The 18,538-nt window shown below is 36.1% G+C and overlaps 2 protein-coding genes across 3 annotated transcripts; one reads left to right on the forward strand and one right to left on the reverse strand.

Annotated features, from left to right (window-relative positions):
- The first annotated feature begins 1,199 nt into the window (after positions 1-1,199).
- Positions 1,200-6,443, forward strand: LOC117405189 (frizzled-4). The gene is made up of 2 exons (XM_034008050.3): positions 1,200-1,894; positions 3,596-6,443. The coding sequence occupies exons 1-2, from the start codon at positions 1,640-1,642 to the stop codon at positions 4,916-4,918; spliced, it is 1,578 nt and encodes a 525-aa protein (XP_033863941.1). The 5' UTR covers positions 1,200-1,639; the 3' UTR covers positions 4,919-6,443.
- Positions 6,444-8,974: 2,531 nt separating this feature from the next.
- Positions 8,975-18,324, reverse strand: LOC117405103 (ICOS ligand-like). 2 transcript variants are annotated; one of them, XM_034007900.3, is made up of 8 exons: positions 18,127-18,324; positions 16,765-16,796; positions 16,222-16,265; positions 13,765-14,100; positions 13,194-13,466; positions 12,330-12,464; positions 12,175-12,201; positions 8,975-11,727 (listed from the first exon to the last, which is right to left on the reverse strand). In XM_034007900.3, exons 1-8 carry the CDS (start codon positions 18,172-18,174, stop codon positions 11,708-11,710), a joined length of 915 nt encoding a protein of 304 aa, XP_033863791.3. In that variant the 5' UTR covers positions 18,175-18,324; the 3' UTR covers positions 8,975-11,707. The 2 variants fall into 2 exon arrangements, with proteins under 2 accessions (XP_033863791.3, XP_033863790.3); XM_034007899.3 differs by having other exon boundaries at positions 12,175-12,205.
- Positions 18,325-18,538: the final 214 nt, after the last annotated feature.

Consider the following 18,538-nt stretch of genomic DNA (forward strand, 5'->3'; position numbering starts at 1 on the left):
GTGGGTGATATACAGGATATTAAAAAAAAAGATTTGTAAAATGTATTTCAGGTTAAGCTAAATAAATAGGCAACCGTCTGTCAGATTCTTTATTAAACTCAACGTTTAAAACCATCATTGTTTTATTAATTGTTTTAACTACTCCACATTATCGTTTTCTTATTTTCTTTGTTATGTGCTGCATTTAGCCCAAAGCAGTTCCCGTTCCCCGCAGATAGCAATCAAGGCCTTCTTTCACAAGTTTAAATGCTGGTTGTAATTGTTCATTAAATGACCTTTGCCAGAACTGATAGCACAACCCATCCATCAGAACCGTCAGGAGAAAGGAGGCGGAGAGGACCATTAACACGTAATTCTGTCACTTGTGTGCAACCAATATCCAAGAGCCAACGTGGGGTTGTGAGTTTAAGTCCTTATCTTACAAATGATCCCCCATTAGAAAGACCGTAAAGTGCTTAATTGTATGATGCACTCGTCGTATTCGTTTGCATTAATTTGATTTTAACAATTTAATGTGTTTCTTCTTTGCATAAGCTGTAGTGGAAAGACAATGGCTATTTTGGAAGAAGGACATTTCAGGAAGGCTAATACTCTGCGTCCTGTATATCTGTGCTTGGATCTCTCGGGTGCTTCATGCATGGGTCAGCGTGGCTAAAAGCAAACAAAACAGTATCATGTATTTACATTTACAAACCCACTGAAACCATCTGATTAATAGTTTTGTTATCTGGACGCTACTCGTCTGGAAACATTCAAGCACGTCACTTAAAGTGTTTCTTGAAATCAGAATTTAGTCGCCCTGTTACCATCACAACTGAGTGCACGAAACTAATAAAAATAAAGGACATTGAGATGTTTATACGGAGTGACTGTCCTTGTTAGGAGCTTGAAGTACGGCATCCCTTACTGTTTCGATTGAAAGAATACCTTTAATACTGTACTTGGATATTTTGGTCGCTGTAACTTTTCAGAAACATTATGCTACTGGATTAAATTACTGTCACAAGTAGTTACACAGTTTCATTTGATAATACTTATGTAATTTAAGAAATGTGTTTTGTTTAAAGTTGATTCAATTACATTGCGTGTCCGCTATCCAGATACCACGCAGCATGCTTGAAAACTTTCCTCGAGACCACCCATGCCCCGCCCTGCTGTGCGCTCACGGGTAAGTTACTGCGTGATTGGATAAGCCTTATTGGGTCAGTCAATCGGAGCCTTTTCTTTACCAAACCAAGGTTGGCGAGGGAGTAGAGCAGAAAGTATGTAGCTACTCAGCTGACGGACTGGTACTGCCTGGGTTTAATGCACAGAAACTTCAGTAGTTTAGATTATGTGGGTAATTGCAAGTTAAAAATACCAAATTTTGTGTACATGCATTAGCCACGAAGGTTATGTCTTTCTGTACGCAAGAGGACATTATACAATTTTTATAGGACCTGTTTTGTCTTCTGGTCCACTTTCCTTTCTTAGCTATAATTGCAAGCTGTCTACTACTCTAACCTACTGCTACGGTGATAATAAATAAAGTACTCCTGGGAGGGTGTCAAAGGTGCCAGTTTGGAGTCTGTCTGTACAGAGGGTACCCCCTTAACAAGTGCAAGTGGAATATTTGGATTTACAATAATCGCTCGCAAATATGCGGTGGATTTCGATCTTGGATTGTGTGGTGTTTTCTTTGACCATGTTTTCACACTCGTTGGGTTCTGCTCAAGGATTTGGGGACGAGGATGAGATGCGATGTGACCCCATCAGAATTTCTATGTGCCAGAATTTGGGATACAATGTCACCAAAATGCCCAATTTGGTGGGGCATGAGTTGCAGTCGGACGCGGAGTTACAGCTGACAACTTTTACTCCGTTGATTCAGTATGGATGTTCCAGTCAGCTCCAGGTTAGTGCGCCCTAAAATAATGTACCTATATTTATATGTATGACTTTAGGCTCTCATTAACAGGTCGTACCTGCACAGTCAGTGGTGCATATAGAATTGGATGACCCACATTAACCGCGTTACTAAATACGTCGATTTTCTTGCGCTAGGAGAAAACACCTTAGTTTGTTTAGTTGTTTCTGTATATTTATTTCTCCATTATTGCTCGAACCATGTGAACGTGTTCTCTCCCAGTTGCTTAAAATTGCATGAAATAACAGTATTTACAACTTGGATAAATGGGGGTGTAGCTAAAATACCCCTCGTAAGTGTTACGCTCGACATCAAGGCTTGCCAGTCTTCTTTCTTCATCATTACTGGCATTTATATCCCAGGTTACAGATACACCTATAGTTTAGAACACGTATCATTTCTACAGTTTTCAAAGATGCACATTTTACAAAAAACAAACAAACAAAAAAACACTTGTTACACTTCTTGGTAATAGGTCAAACATAAGGCCATTTTAATTCACTGTGTAATCGAATGCAGTAATGGATTGGGGTCACATATAGGATTTGCTAATTTATTTGTATTCAAAAGGAACACGAATAGACTATTAAACTACTGGAGAATCATAAAAAAAGTGCGTTACTTCAAATGTCTTGCATGTAAATTCAACCCAGTACAAATTACAATTAGCCACACGGTACAAATGTAAATGTTACAAAGCGTGCCACAAAAATGAAAAAAAAAAACGTTTGGAGAAGACTTTAAAAACCTGAACATTAAAAAAAAAAGTAGTGGTTTTGCAAGTGGGGTAGCTCTGACCACAGAGTAAGCCGACATTTCCTTTTTCAAACAGGAAAAATACATCCCGCAGATCTTGCAGATTCAACTTTTTATTTGTATAGAATTGTATTCGGTTTAAGTTCATTTTAATTTCAAATTCGAAGACTAAACAACATGTGGAATAATACTACCACATCTCTATCTGTATGTGCAGTCACTCAATATTTTTCTTACCATCCAAATTGAGATTCCGCAAATCCCCTGGCTCTCCATTAAGTAAATAGCTTTGCCAGTGCGTCGCATTCTTAAGACAGTTAGATGTCCAGTTATATAATTTCACCAGTTTGTGAAATTAGATACGGATAAATATAGCCTGATAGAGAAACATAATTACATTTTAAAGTAGACACCATAGAAAGCAGTAGCTAGGCAACGAAGTATCAATCAACAAAACACATTTCTTTTTTAAATAAAAATAAACTGTTAAAAAAAAATACACATTATCCAGAGTTTAAAATTTAGAGACAACAGAAAACTCTTGACAAATTGTTATCGCAACTGTGCCTTATAAATGTGTCTTTTTTTATTATTTTCAAATCATAGTTGCCTCACACACATTTATTTTCTTTTGTCCCTATTTTTGCCTGAATAAACCACAGACGTGAAGTATCTATAGTTAAATCTTACAACAGTATGACTTGTGCTAAATACACAGGTCTCCCTGTACTATTAAAATAGATACTTTAATTACAGTACTTTGCATTTTAGCATAGTTTCCAAAGGTGATTAATGATTGCAAATGAGCAATACAACCTATCAACAGAAACATAGTTTCAAAATAGCACACAGAGGATAGCTATGTGCAAGGTTAACTACTGTAATAAAGTCCTGCTCAATCCTAACTGTTTCAATTTCTTTTCTTTCTTTTAGTTCTTCCTATGCTCAGTCTATGTACCAATGTGCACAGAGAAGATCAACATCCCAATAGGCCCCTGTGGCAGCATGTGTCTCTCTGTCAAGAGAAAATGTGAGCCTGTCTTGAAGGAGTTTGGGTTTGTGTGGCCCGACACTCTCAACTGCAGTCTGTTTCCACCCCAGAACGACCAGAATCACATGTGCATGGAGGGACCAGGGGACGAGGAGACACCTTTTCACGCGTCTCTGCAGCCGGAGGAAGAATGCCACAGTATGGGGGTCTACTCGGACCAGTACGTCTGGGTCAAAAGAAGTCTGAACTGTGTTTTGAAGTGCGGCTACGATGCAGGCCTCTACAACCGATCGGCCAAAGAATTCACCGACATCTGGATGTCAGTGTGGGCAATTCTGTGCTTTGTGTCGACCACTTTCACCGTCTTGACCTTCCTGATTGATTCCACGAGATTCTCCTACCCTGAGAGGCCAATCATATTTCTGAGCATGTGCTACAACATTTACAGCATTGCTTACATAGTGCGACTGACGGTGGGGCGGGAGAGGATATCCTGTGACTTTGAGGAGGCAGCGGAGCCTGTGCTCATCCAAGAAGGGTTGAAGAACACAGGATGCGCAATCGTTTTCCTGCTCATGTACTTTTTCGGGATGGCAAGCTCCATCTGGTGGGTGATCCTCACACTGACCTGGTTCCTGGCTGCTGGACTGAAATGGGGACATGAAGCCATTGAGATGCACAGCTCCTACTTTCACATCGCCGCCTGGGCTATCCCGGCTGTAAAGACCATTGTGATTTTAATTATGAGACTGGTGGATGCCGATGAACTGACGGGGCTGTGCTATGTCGGAAGCCAGCACATTGATGCTCTGACTGGTTTCGTGGTGGCACCTTTGTTCACTTACTTGGTGATAGGAACCTTATTCATAGCTGCTGGCTTGGTGGCCTTGTTCAAAATCAGGTCCAACCTCCAAAAAGATGGAGCTAAAACTGATAAGCTGGAGCGACTGATGGTCAAAATCGGTGTGTTCTCAGTTCTATACACAGTACCGGCCACTTGTGTCATAGCCTGCTACTTCTATGAGATATCGAACTGGAATGTTTTCAGGTACTCGGCAGAGGACTCCAACATGGCGGTGGAGATGTTAAAGATTTTCATGTCTCTGCTGGTAGGCATCACCTCAGGCATGTGGATTTGGTCTGCCAAGACCCTCCACACATGGCAGAAATGCTCCAACAGGCTGGTGAGCTCTGGGAGGACAAAACGAGACAAAAGGACAGACGGCTGGGTCAAACCAGGAAAGGGAAATGAGACAGTGGTATGAGCTCTGAAGCCACCAACAGTCTTCTGTGTGAGGTGTAACAAAAGCTGTAACCTGAGAGATGGTTCGATCAAAGCGGGATGGCATGAAACACTCAGTGTAAAAGGACAAAGACCAACCAGGATCATTGTTCAGAAGAAAAGTACTGTACCATACCAAAAAAAAACCCAGCAACTAATAAACAGCAAGTTGGTGCCTTTACTGGTACAGTACAGTCAAAGCCTAGGAGAGGTAATGATGGCCCCATTGCCAAGCCAAGAACTCGGAGCTGGTTTAAGAGACAGCTTTTCTTTTTTTTAATCAGCATCATTTCAGTTAAGCTGTGCATTGTGCTGTAAAGAACTAGTTTAGTTTTATTTGGGAATGGCAGAAACATTGTATGTGTCAAACTATGGATAGCCTTAACAGCAAATGACTGCCTACTTATGTAACAGTTCTGTTTTGATATGCATTTTTGTTTTACCTTTTTTTAAAAATTTACACTGGACTGCATGTAACCACACTGAAGTGCACTGTAAAGAGATGGTTGTGCCTTAATCAACATAAGGGTGGATTCAATTCCATGACCTGCATTATTAATTTGCTATCATCCAATCCACTTTTCTGGAGACTCTTTATGAATTTGTAGTCAATTATGGGCTTGACGAGTCTTAAAACAAGGTGATTTTAAAGGTTTAATAACCACAGCTTTACATTTTAATGACCATAACAACAAGATTTTTAAAGGTTTTTTTACTTTTTAATTGGAGCCCATTTAAAAATGCTACTATCCTTAGAGGTCATTTCCTGTGTTCTGGGTGTTAGACCTCACAGTTTCCTGTGGGTAAGGCCTATTACCTGTAACCCAGGAAGTGAAAACAAAGTAATTAACAGAAAATACACATCATTGTGGTGATGAATTATTTTTACACCTAGTAGTGCCAGGATGGTTCTGTACTTTTTGATTGAGTTCAGAATAGTCATTTGGGATGCGGCTACTAAATAAGCTCACACTTTTAATCCTTAGTGTTTAAGTTCGTTCATCAGTAACCTCAAACTGTTTTCTCCATTTATGTTTCTGATTTAGTTTAACTCAACCGAACCCTACACAGCCTTTTGTGTTTTCCTAAGCAGAGTGAGCTCTGCATTTTAGAGCAGCAAAGTAAAAACACATGTGGTTAGCTTACAGCTTGGTTTGTATCCTTTAATATAATTGGCGTATATGCCCCACAATCTCTCACTTAACTTTGAACAAGTCAGTATCTTTCTTAAAAACAGACCAATTCTATTCTGAAGGAAATTTTATCTATTGGTGTTCCTGCCATAGTACAATGTATGCATTGTATAAACCCACAAACACCATAGACAATGACCTTTTCTCATCTAATGAGTATTTGCAGGCACATTAAGAAAGACTGATAGGATTGTACTATTAAGACATCCTTTCTATGAGCTTGTTGAAGCTGGCTGCAGCTGGTGGGACAGTGTTATAATTTATATATATATATATATATATATATATATATATATATATATATATATATATATATATATATATATAATTACACACACACATTGCCAGAGCTGTCACCTTTTGAATGTAGAATACTGAGAATACATATTTGCATTAGCAAGAAATGTATAGGTACTTACAATGCCTAGCCATGTAAACCAGGAAACTATGAAGTACTATGAAATATTTTTAAAAGTGATGTATAAAGAATGTGTTTTGTTATTAATGTATTATAAATTTCTAATTTATCTTTGTAAAAAAAAAAAAAAAAAAAAAACTTTGTTATTTAAAAAATAAACCTTTTGTATCAGAAGATAACAGTTTATGTTTTTGTTTCTTAAATTGATTTCCTGTCAAATTCATGAATGGCTGTTTTTCCCCCCAAAACACCTTTTCCCAGTTCAAAGTCAAACCTGCTTAATATCACTTCTGTTAATGACACTCTATGCTTCTCAGCACATTGAAATGACCTGGCCACGATACAATGGGAGGTAATGTGGAAAAGCTCATCATAACATCACTCTGCGGTTTAAATCAACCACATTGATCAGTCATACAGCTGTTTATCACACTGTCACTTTGGAAAATAAAATCACAAGTTTTGAATGTTTACATGAAAGTATGCTGCTGTACAGTATTGAAATGTTCTGCATATAAATGCAATCCCGACTACTTGGGATGACTCCCTTCATTTTGGCTGACTCACTTTGAAGTTATATTTTAATGGTTTAACTATTGTTGTTAAGAGTTAAATAAACATTTGAACAGGTTTATAAAAAATAAAGATGGCTGTACAATCCATAAATAATGATAGAAACACCCAGACAAACCGCAGTATATGTTGTGACCTACGATTCACGTAAGCCTTAAACAATGTAAACAGTTTTACAAGGCCACCGCCCTGTGTTGAGTGAACTCCTGTTGAACTAGGAACCTTTCAAATATTATTTATTTTTTTATTTTTTTTGGACATACACACTAAATCCAGTGAAATCTATTTGGTGTCATTCCTTTAAGAAATACAACACCAGAACACTGATTTAAAAAAAAATAACTGTCATATATTTTCTTAACACCATTTTCACCAATCCACCCGGTTCTATTGATTTCTGCTTCCTTTAATATGATTTGAGCCAGACCCAGTCTTGAGATAACCTTCATGGTTGTTATCTTGGACTCTTTATTGTAGCCAAATTCCAACTGATATTGATCTGTCTCCATAGAATACTGTTTAGGAACATGGCATCACTTTAAAAAAATCTCTCTACACATTCTGATTTCATCACTGCCATCCATCACATTCCTTAACTTTCTTCTGCTAAAAGAGTGTGTATATAAACAACTGTCAATTTCACATACTTGTGGAGTCAGTTGTGAGATATGGGATAAGGATGGTTTATAGTATCATTATACTGGTGGCATTTTCAAAGAGAAGATTTGAATGCTGTACAATTCATCCACTGAGCCCTATATAGATCGCCAAGATATCACATTTAAAAATGTTTTTTGTTGGGGTAAAAAAGACTGCAAGGACAAATTACAATAAAACTTTTTGAACTTAAAATAATTAATATGTGTCAAAAATACCCGTTCTCTGTCATACTTTAGTTTAGTAATAAACCATGCTTTGTTATTGCAGTGTTTAAATTGTATTCCGTTTTAAAATGTGTAGTTTTCTGTCTCCTTGCACTGGTATGTCTGTGACCAGGTTAGGCAGCCCTGCTGTACCATGGTCTGTAGCTTGTATTGAACCCCCTCTAGGGGCTAACACTAGATACTGCAATAAATACTTCTAGTCTGTGTACCACTGCTTTCATGTAATGAATAGTATACTGCAGCTGTGAGGAATAATTCCAGCAAATGCTAAGAATCTCAAACAAGACTGTGATGCTGGCCGTGAAATATATAACTTACTCACTGGCGTACCCAGAGACAGTGAATGAAAGGCCTTCCTTTCACATGATTTATTTTTATGAATGAAGAATGAGAATGAGAAACTATACACTGCCCTCATTGGTGGGCTTTAATCACATGACTTCCCTTACCAGTTTAATTATTAATAATGAATCAATTATTTTTTTTTTATTCAATTAACACAATATAATTTATAAGGTGTTACATTTAATCCCAATTAATATTGCTTCAGTCATTTCTCCCTAACACATTTCAAAGTAAATTGGGAACTTTTTCTAAACATATGTTGCCCTCTGCTGGTCAATTTTATATTACTACACTTATATATATCTGATGTATTTTATTTATTATTTTTTAATTTTGTTGTTCCAAATTATTTTACCCCCAGTGTTCGGTGGGCATACTCTGATCCCACGACCAAGCCAGCTTTCTTTTTTACACCCAGGAACTCGAGTGGATGTCAGAGAGCTACGGGCCTCTGGAGGACAAAGGCCAGCCCTGCAGGTGTCTGCTGTGAGCTCACTGGACGCTGTAGCGCGGTGACGAGAAACAGTCCCTGCCGGTTTTAATGACCTTTCGACTCTACCTTCAGGTCACCTTATATCTGTACTTTAAGTACACATTTACATAAAGGATGAGGTACAAGATTGTTTTTTTAGTACAGTTTTTATTAAAATGACATAAACAGAACTGAGAACATAATGGTTTTACAGTACAAAACTTGAATAATTATGCAATATTATATATTATATGCACTGAGAAAAATATATATAAATGAAAAAAAATACTATAAATGTATTTACTAACCATCGCTAAATATATTGTGCAATGTTTATAATAATTACAAAACACACAGACACATTTTATGGAAAACACATTAGTTAGGCACACATATTTATTGTACACAATACAGTACAGGTGTAGTGCTATTTTTTTGGTACGTGTTAAAAAGTGGTACACAGCACACTGTGCTTCTCGCCCATGCATAAACAACTTTGCTAAGAAAGCAGGGGAATGTCAGTTCAAAATCTGGTACGTTAAGATGTTTTCAGTCTTTTACATTGTGTTTAATGTAACTTAACATATTTTTCCACCATTAAGCAAATAGTAAGCAAATATTTATCCTATCCAATACACTGGGTCTTGTGAATTTTTTAACTTGTGCAACTTTGCGGTGACTTCTCTTTTTGTCTTGCTCATTGTGAATTGTTTTTTCTTTTACTATTAAAAGAGAAATTGGTTGTCTGTTTTCAGTTTATGTTTGCAAAAAACAAAAACAAATGTATAATTAACTTTGGCAATTGCGTTAAGTTTTCCTACAAACCTTAAGACTAGAGCTTTACATGGAGGATAGCAACTGATTGAACTTGTACCAAAATCCGACGCCCTACCACCTTCTGACATTACACGGCTCAAGTTTTGGTACTCGTACCACATTCTGACACTACACCGGCAGTACTGTAGAGGCAGTACAGTACTAGTAGCCACAACACCGGGTATTCGACAATCAGGTTCCGGATGAAAACTGCAAACCGTCCTCCCTTAGGTTTTGCATTATCTAAGGGTATGCAGAGAAATATTTTCTGTACAAAAGGCTTCAGTTAATTTTAAATGTTTTTTTTTCTTCATTAAAGCTAAACCCCGCTCCACCCTCCCACCCCTTATCCCCCCCCCCAGCGGTTTTATTACCTGAAGATAATTGACATTTCATGAAGTGCTATCACCTTGGTCTCAAGACCGTCACCGAGATGATTTCTGCGTCATACTTTAATGCTTAATTGTATGGGCTCTAATCAAATAATCTAGTGGTTCTAATGATGCCTTGACTGTGTATTTTAGCATTTTTCATAAAACAATTACAGTAGAAATATAAAACAACAATAAAGCAAGATTAGAAAGTAAACATGTGTTAAGAAAGCATGAGACAAATCTCTACCAAATTTCCAATGGAAAATGTGCTTAATTACATAGTTGTGTTAAAGCAAGACTGCATTAGTATATATATATATATATATATATATATATATATATATATATATACACACTGTGTGTGTGTGTGTGTGTTTGCCTGAGACTTTTCAGTCTGTCACATTTGCTTTAGTGATGTCATCATCACAGTAATTTCCTCCAACAGAAATAGTTAAACAATAGGACCATCATTTATTTGGCATTGCCTTAGCAGTTAACCTTGGCCTGAATTAAATAAAAGTTCATGGCACCACCATTGCTTTACTTTATAATGGCTGTGGTGATGCCATCATTTTTATTGATCTAGGTCCTTGTCTGCAGGGTCAGCAAACATCTCATCACTATTCTGTAATTAGTGATATAAATACCTCTCATAAAGAATGCACCAATTTCAGTTTCTGGGAAAATCATATTTGAATTGAAATTATAGGAGAAGAATATCTCAAACGTAATGTTAAAGAAAGTGTTAGTTTTGTCAGTTATAAATTGATACAAACTATTTAAACAAAATTAATAGTACATTTTGTGAAATGGCACTTACAGAATGTTATTAAATTCCAAGCTTTTGGGAACAATTTCAAATGAAATGCACTACATTTGAACACTCCATAAACATATAAATACAAATCCTCTGGCCATTAGTTAGGGGATACTTTATATCAAATACAATGCCGTTTTTGCTTAGAAGTTTCAAAAATACTCCTAAGAACTGAGTTTCCATGTCATAACTCACAGAGGCTGACAGGGCAGAAATTACAGTGATCATCTCTACTGGTCATTTATAAAACTACCTCACTTCAAAAATTCAATTCAGGTCTTTCTCTGAGGCTGAAAAAACATTAGTTAATGATCCTGGCCAAAAAAAAAAAAAACACATAATACAAATACAAACACACACACACACACACACACATATTAATGTAATATTCTTAAAACATACATGACATAAAATCACTTTCAGAGTGAGTTTACCCAAGAGAAAAAAATATTCATAAAAACATAGTTGATGATACAAAAACGGCCTCATATACAGAACACAATTTTACTTTTAAAGTTCTTATTCATATAACTGCTTGTGATTTCCCACCTGGATACATTTTAAAAATCCTAGACAAACTGAGTGCTTTGATTGGCTAAGAAGGATTAGAAAAATACAAAAATAAATCTAAAGAGAATTAAAGGGTCTCCAGTGATAATAATGCTGGTGCTAATAGGGATAAGATAATTATTATTATTATTATTTATTTCTTAGCAGACGCCCTTATCCAGGGCGACTTACCTTGGTTAGCACTTTGCTGAAGACTATCACTCTTAACTACAGTTCTGAATAATCACTGTCCATTGATATTGATCATAATTAAGATTTATATATAGTAACTTTCTTTGTTCCACAGTATCATTTCAAGTGCTCGATTCCATTATACCAGTTGTCTCCTCCCTAAAAAGAATACAGCAGATAAACATATTGTAAATACCTTACATAAACAAGCACTCTGTACATTTCCTATTTCAACTTTCAGTGCTTTATTGTTAATATAAAAGTCAAAAAAATGCAACTGTATTTTTTTTCTTATTCATAACAAACCTTTTCATGGAAAAGAACGTTAATGAAGAGAATATTGTTAAGTGACCCATTAGGGTGTCACTGTTTTGAATTGACTTTGCAGTTGAGGGGAATTACGAGAGGTGCACACTCAGGAATTATTCTGAAGTCAGGTGTGTCCACTGTACCGATATTGAGAATAAAGCACGATAGAAGCTCAATACGGTTGGTGGCAGCAGTCGAAACGTGCATTCTAACTGGCTAAAGATCTACAGCAGTCTACAGAGTATCATGTTGTGCAATGTGAAACTTTATATGAACAACTTGTCATAGTTTACTTACTGATTGGTATCTTCAATTCTAGGTTGCCTAACTAGAACAAAAAAAAGAGAAGCAAAATGTGTGTTGATAAATATTGGACCAAAAACATAAAGTCATGTTTTAAAAAAGCACATTTTCTAAATGATGTTGTTTTTTTTGTGCAAAATATATCTTACCGGATACGTTTAGAGAACAAGATTTTTTCATCCTCCATACAATGCAGATAACCATACAAACTGTAATCATAGCAACAGCAGCAACAGCAGCATACACCAACATGTTATCAAAGGGTGTGTCCGCTGTTGGTATATCTGGAAAACCAATACGTGTTAAATCAAATTAAGTCAAGAATAAAGGTTTTTTTTTTAAGTGGACTCGTACTATGTAACATTATAGCTTCTACAGTTTGCTATTTTAGATTAAACATATTTATTTTAAAACGATTTACATTGTACATAATACCCTAATAGGTATGGTGTTTTTTTTGAGACGTAGAATGTTTTTCCCTGTGATTTTCAGTAGTTTGATTTCTAGGTATTTTCCTGTTCAGAGTGTATTTCCACCCTCTGAACTTTTCAAAAGACTTACACAACACTAATATCAAAAGCAAGGAAACTACACTGCCACAGTCCTTACCTGAGAGCTGGAATGTACTTAGACTCATACAGAATGATTACAATGAGTTTTAATCCTTCCTTTAGTTAGCCAGGCAACATGTACAATTACTGAAATACTACATTCTGAAATAAAATGTTACTGTATATTTGGGTCAAGTACATTCACCCAAAATTGTGAAGACATTTTAACATCTAAATATGGTGGACTGTTACCATATTTCCATTCATTGAACTGTATGTACGGAATAAACTTTAAAATGGAAGCCTTTCTGTGACCCGCACATTGAGAAGCACTGTGTGAAGGTACCACACCCCTCCAAACAACATTTACGTTACCTAGTCAGAGCAACAACCTCTTTTTACAATTGCGAGAAAACCATGCCTTTCGTGTTTAAAAAAAAAAAAAAAAAAACAGATACTCACATGTTTCAATCGTCAGCGATGTCTCATTTTGAACAGAGCAGCAGATGTTCAAATTTAGCGGGCTGTTAATTGTAATTGTGCTTGAAACATTGAACAATCCAGTTTGAGGATCTTTGTTTTTTTTTTCTTCCACAATGAACCAGTCTGAGGTGTTCAGGTCAGGGTTAAAGTGCCATTTCACATTATGTGCAGGGTATCCTCCACTGGAGAAGCAGGTATAATTTCCATCGTTGCTATCTTCACTCTTCAGCACCACTGGCCGTGTAAATTTAGCTGCAGATAGTTTAAGGTTCACAGATTGAAAACAAACAAAGAAACATTAATACTACTGGGGATGTAAAATACTGTACCACAGTATATGTCCAAAACATTTTATCCTCAGGCAAAAATCACAGCACCCTCTCATGATCATGCAATTATTTTGTGCTATGAAATATTTTTACCTTTAGGTTGTATCATTTTATATATGACATTTTTTTGTAAATGTCATATATAAAATGTCATATGTAAACCCTTAAAGTATGTAAAAGTCACTTAAAACAACAACATAAAAACTGAAGTAGTTGCTTACCTGTAACCGTTACCAGGAATTCAAATGTGTACACACTTCCTGTTGTTTTATTTTGAACAAAACACTTGTATTTTCCCTCATCTGAAATCCTTATATCCAAAAGCTCCACCACCTGCTCATATAGGTCAATCCTTGTACGATTTCTGAAAGCTTCATTAATGTATTCATCTTTAATTGCCTCTCCAGAGTAGTATGCAGCCACCATGATTTCCTCATTATTGGAGTCATATTTTTGCATGTAGAGTAATTTGATTGTATGGGTTGGGAACTTACAATGACAAGAAAGTTCAACACTTTTGCCAACCAATCCTTTGACGTTGTGTAAAGCTGAACAACCTGTAGAGAAAGAAGGAGGACGGGGGGCAAAAGGGAATTAATCTAGCAGAGAACAAGTAATACTCCATCATGAAAAGTTACAAAAACTGTTACTACACTCATGAAAACTGAACATGGACAGGAGTAGAGATAAATGTTGAACTAGTAAATTAAACGTTTTGCCTTCTGCAGGTAAACAAGTAAGATGAAGAAAACAAACTATATGACTATATGAGCATTTACAGTACTGGAGAAAAATCATATTTTGGGTACCACTTCATTTGTTTGACAGTCTGCTCATTATAATATTTTGCATATTTTAAAGATGAGACGATTATCTGTTCAGAGATGACAAAATATTTATATGGTAAAGGGTCAAAGTGAGGACAATCATTTGTTGTTCCCATAATTGTTTCCAGTACCATATATGGCCACTTTATTAGGACATCTACCTGATTTAGCCTCACCCTGATAATAAATAGCTTGATCATGTGATGTGATATGTAATGCCTGGTCCTCCTATTAATGGTGCACTTATACCCTGATGGCACTGACAACTTTAACAATGTGTTAAGGCAATGATCAGGGCAAACAGTGGCCTGACCTGATATTAGGTACATGTCCTAATAAAGTGGCCAGGAAGTGTATGTATACGGTAAGTGTGTATATATTTTTGTTTGGTACTTTAATGCTTCCCTGCTTTATTAATGCCTGTATCTTTCAAGTAATATAAAACACATGTTATCAGCCATACACCATCATAATCAGTCATGTGAGATGTAATGAAGACTGTGTGGTACTAGACCAATGGGAGTTTTATGTTTATTGTTTTCATGAAACAGGATGTGTTACCAACAACACACATATTATAAAACATTATAACCATTCATATTGTTGAGACCAGGAAGACAACAGCTTGGAGTGTATTCCCTTTGAAGCGCACCTTGTGTTAATTCCCAAAAGATATTTAACTCATTATGTTCAGCCATGGTAAACAAAACCACAGAATGAAAGCCGTCCATTGAGACTGGTCATGAATGTTGAAGTTTACTTTAATAAAAGTACGAGCTGCCAGCAATGAGGAACTGCATTCACTCACCAAAACAAAACAACTCGCTGTTATCTGGGTAACCGGAAGTGCTGCTGTATATAACAGAACTGACTGTTTTAATCAAATTAAAGGGAATATGGTCTGATAGTTTAACATGTTTCTATGCAAGTTTTCCTGTACTCTGATGCATTGCATTGCTTTTTAATACAGTTTGTACATGAAAACAATAATGCGCCACCCTGCTCTTGCATAGTAAACACATTCTCAGCCTCAGAGCCTTGAAGGACTGGGCAGAGCCACACAAATTACCTCTGAACGTCCAAACGGCAAGTAAGACACTAAACATTAAATCCAAGAAAAGGTGACACGTACACAAAACAAAAGCAAACCTCTCAACTTTTATTTTAAGGAAATGTACATTTGAACAAGTAGGACAGTGTGTGTATTTTTGTCTCAACATGTTCCATTTGACATCTTTCTGTAAGACAGGAACTACATTAAGTTTCTGTTTACTTTGTGGGTGTATAAGTTTCCAATGACCTCGCAATACATGCTTTCATTGAGCTCCTTGCCATGGAACAATTCCTGTTTACACTTCTCCTTTCCAAGCTGGCCGCGCAGCTTTTACGAAAATCATCATATTTAATGCTCAACCCACGTTCACACGAAACCAAGAGTCCCAGCCACGGTCATTTCAAATAAATCACATGCAAATGTGTGTCAGTTGTCCTCCGGTTTGGAACGTTAAGGAGCAGACAAAATTATTCCATTGAATCAACTGCCTATTGTGTTCAAAAAGTGCATTCCCAATACCTTTTCAATTAATGTAATACAAAATCCACTGCTTTATTGCATCAACATAAAGCTCTGAATAGGACCAAATAGTGTATTTCCCATGACGTGCGCTCTACATCCAAAATGGTCAACAAAACTACAAAATGGAGGCTGTATGTCAAAACACAAGAGCTAAATAGCAAGAAGTAGCTATGTGTAACTCACTAACTTTGCAACTTTGTATAGCACTTCATACATACATACATTCACACATACATATATGCATAAATAAATGTATTTTGAAAATGTTATATTACCTGTGTTTAGCAATGAAAAGCATATTAAGAGAACAACTTTCCACCTGCATAACAATGAAAAAAAACAAAAAACAATTAGCTTGGCTTGCTTGATAACTGTCACGTTTACTAAGATAACATTTTAAAGTTAAAAAATAGCCTTTTTTATTTGAAATTGGTGTTCAAAATTATTGATTTGAAGGTAGTTTAGGTTTTATTTAAGAGCAATATTAGCCCACTATAAATGAGTTTTGAAAATTGAAAATTACACTTTTACTTTTACTAAACTGCTGCAAAATTTGGAACCCAGCCAGTCTCTATAAAAAAAAAATCTCAATAAAAGAAGGCTAAGTGTATTGTTCATGAGCTCCTCTTAACTCATCATTGTGTTTTATCTCAGGCTTACATTCTCCATACGGTATCCACATTTTACATTGCGAACTAAAGTAAGCTGATATTAAAATATCAATTGCACTGCATCATTATAATGTATTTTAGTTATACTGCATGTCATATTTATTTTAAAACAAAACTCTGACAGAATACAAACAGAATAATACTCACTCAGCACTTGTTTTGTGAAAACTTGTGATTACCTGAAAAAAAAGTACATAGAAGTGTAAATATTTCTAAAAATGAGCTCTTACCACAGTCTGTTTGTCATTAACTTTCTGATATAACCTAAACAGCGTGAAAGGGATCATAATGGGGGAATCCCAGAAGTGGGCATATGTGAAACCGAGTATCTGTTCAATCTGCATGTTTACTCAGGCTGAATTGCAGCCTTAGTCAGACACTAAAGAAAAAAAAAGGGTTGGTATCATTACTAGTTATTAACTGATACAAAACAAATGTTAGATCAATAGATTAAGGCTGCGTGAATTTATGTATAATATGCTATGGGTGAAATTCACAAACACATAATTTGCACTATTGAAGTTACTGTACATTAATTATATGTATTGTATGGTAGGGACTCCAGTGTATGTGAACCAAAACTCATGTGCTAGTGACACGTTGGAGTAAAATGATTAGTGAATTTCCCCCATATACAGTATATTTAATTTTTTTTTAAATAAATGTAGTGTCCAATTATTGTAACCATTTTTGTCTCCCCAAATATATCCCCTCATTGTAGCAATAACAGCACAGGAAAGGGTTGCAGTAGCATTTTGAGATTAAGCAGTCCAACCCCTGTGAGCATCACGGCCAATACAATGCTCCGATCTTCATTCGTTGTGGTTTCGTGGGTTTCTGCTTTTGAAGAACAATTATACGATAATAGTAAGATGTAAATGAGGCATATCATGCAGCCACATGATTTTCCATTACAAACAGACTTGTGAGGTCTAATAATTAAAGCTTCTGTTTTACTATTAAAAAAAAAAGAATTACATAATTTTAAAGCCTGGTATTATATGTGTCAGAATTTTAATATCTGGTCATGTTTACAAGATTTACAGCAGCGATATTAAGTTAATCTTTAGGATCTATTTTAATCAGGGGTGACCAAATCTGGTACCAATACCCTAGTCCAATCTATGTTTTTAATCCCATGTGTCCCTATAGATTTGCTTTCAATTTGCATTGCATTTCAGTGTCTGTGGTAATGATTCTACATATTCTACAGGTGTAAAAATGTGGACTGCAAAGGGATTTTTTTTATATCAGATTTGACTTGAAGAACTTTTAAGTATGATAAGGTATGTCTCACTTATTTCACAGATTTAAACAAACAAAAGATAATTACTCAGACCTGTTTTATTTTCTCTTCGGTATCTCTTTAACTCGCAGGGTTTACTCATGACGTTAAAACAGAAATTGAAACAAGCCACTCTGAGCCAGAGAAGCTGATATCTGTGAAGTAATTTGATATCATGGCTGTCTCTTGCTACAGATAGCATTACAAGAAACCAAAACACTTACATTTCCATTTACGTGGTCCATTTCAATATCTTGAGTTTTTTTTTTCATCCACAGGCTTCCCAGGTGTGTGGTCAGTGTATGGTCATTGTCGTACAAAGCACAAGAAGGTCATCCTATGCAGAGAGCTCCTTTACCATGTCAGTTCTTGGCAACAGCAGCAGACTGGTTTGTGATTTAGTTCTTGCTCACGGGGCTTTCTTAAGCTGCGTATCATTTAACAGGAAATGATAGCGCTGTTAGTAAAGGCGGTGCTCTCAGTAGTTTTTTCTATTCACGTTCCAGTTTTTAAAGGACAGTTGATTATCCCCCTCTGGGAATGCATATCCTCATGGGTATAGAATGGAATCGGATGTATTTAACACTATAGAGTATTGCAGATATATATAGAGAGCTGCTTGTCCAACTGGGATGA

The sequence above is a fragment of the Acipenser ruthenus genome, chromosome 9, assembly GCF_902713425.1.
Source record: "Acipenser ruthenus chromosome 9, fAciRut3.2 maternal haplotype, whole genome shotgun sequence".
Lineage (NCBI taxonomy): Eukaryota > Metazoa > Chordata > Actinopteri > Acipenseriformes > Acipenseridae > Acipenser > Acipenser ruthenus.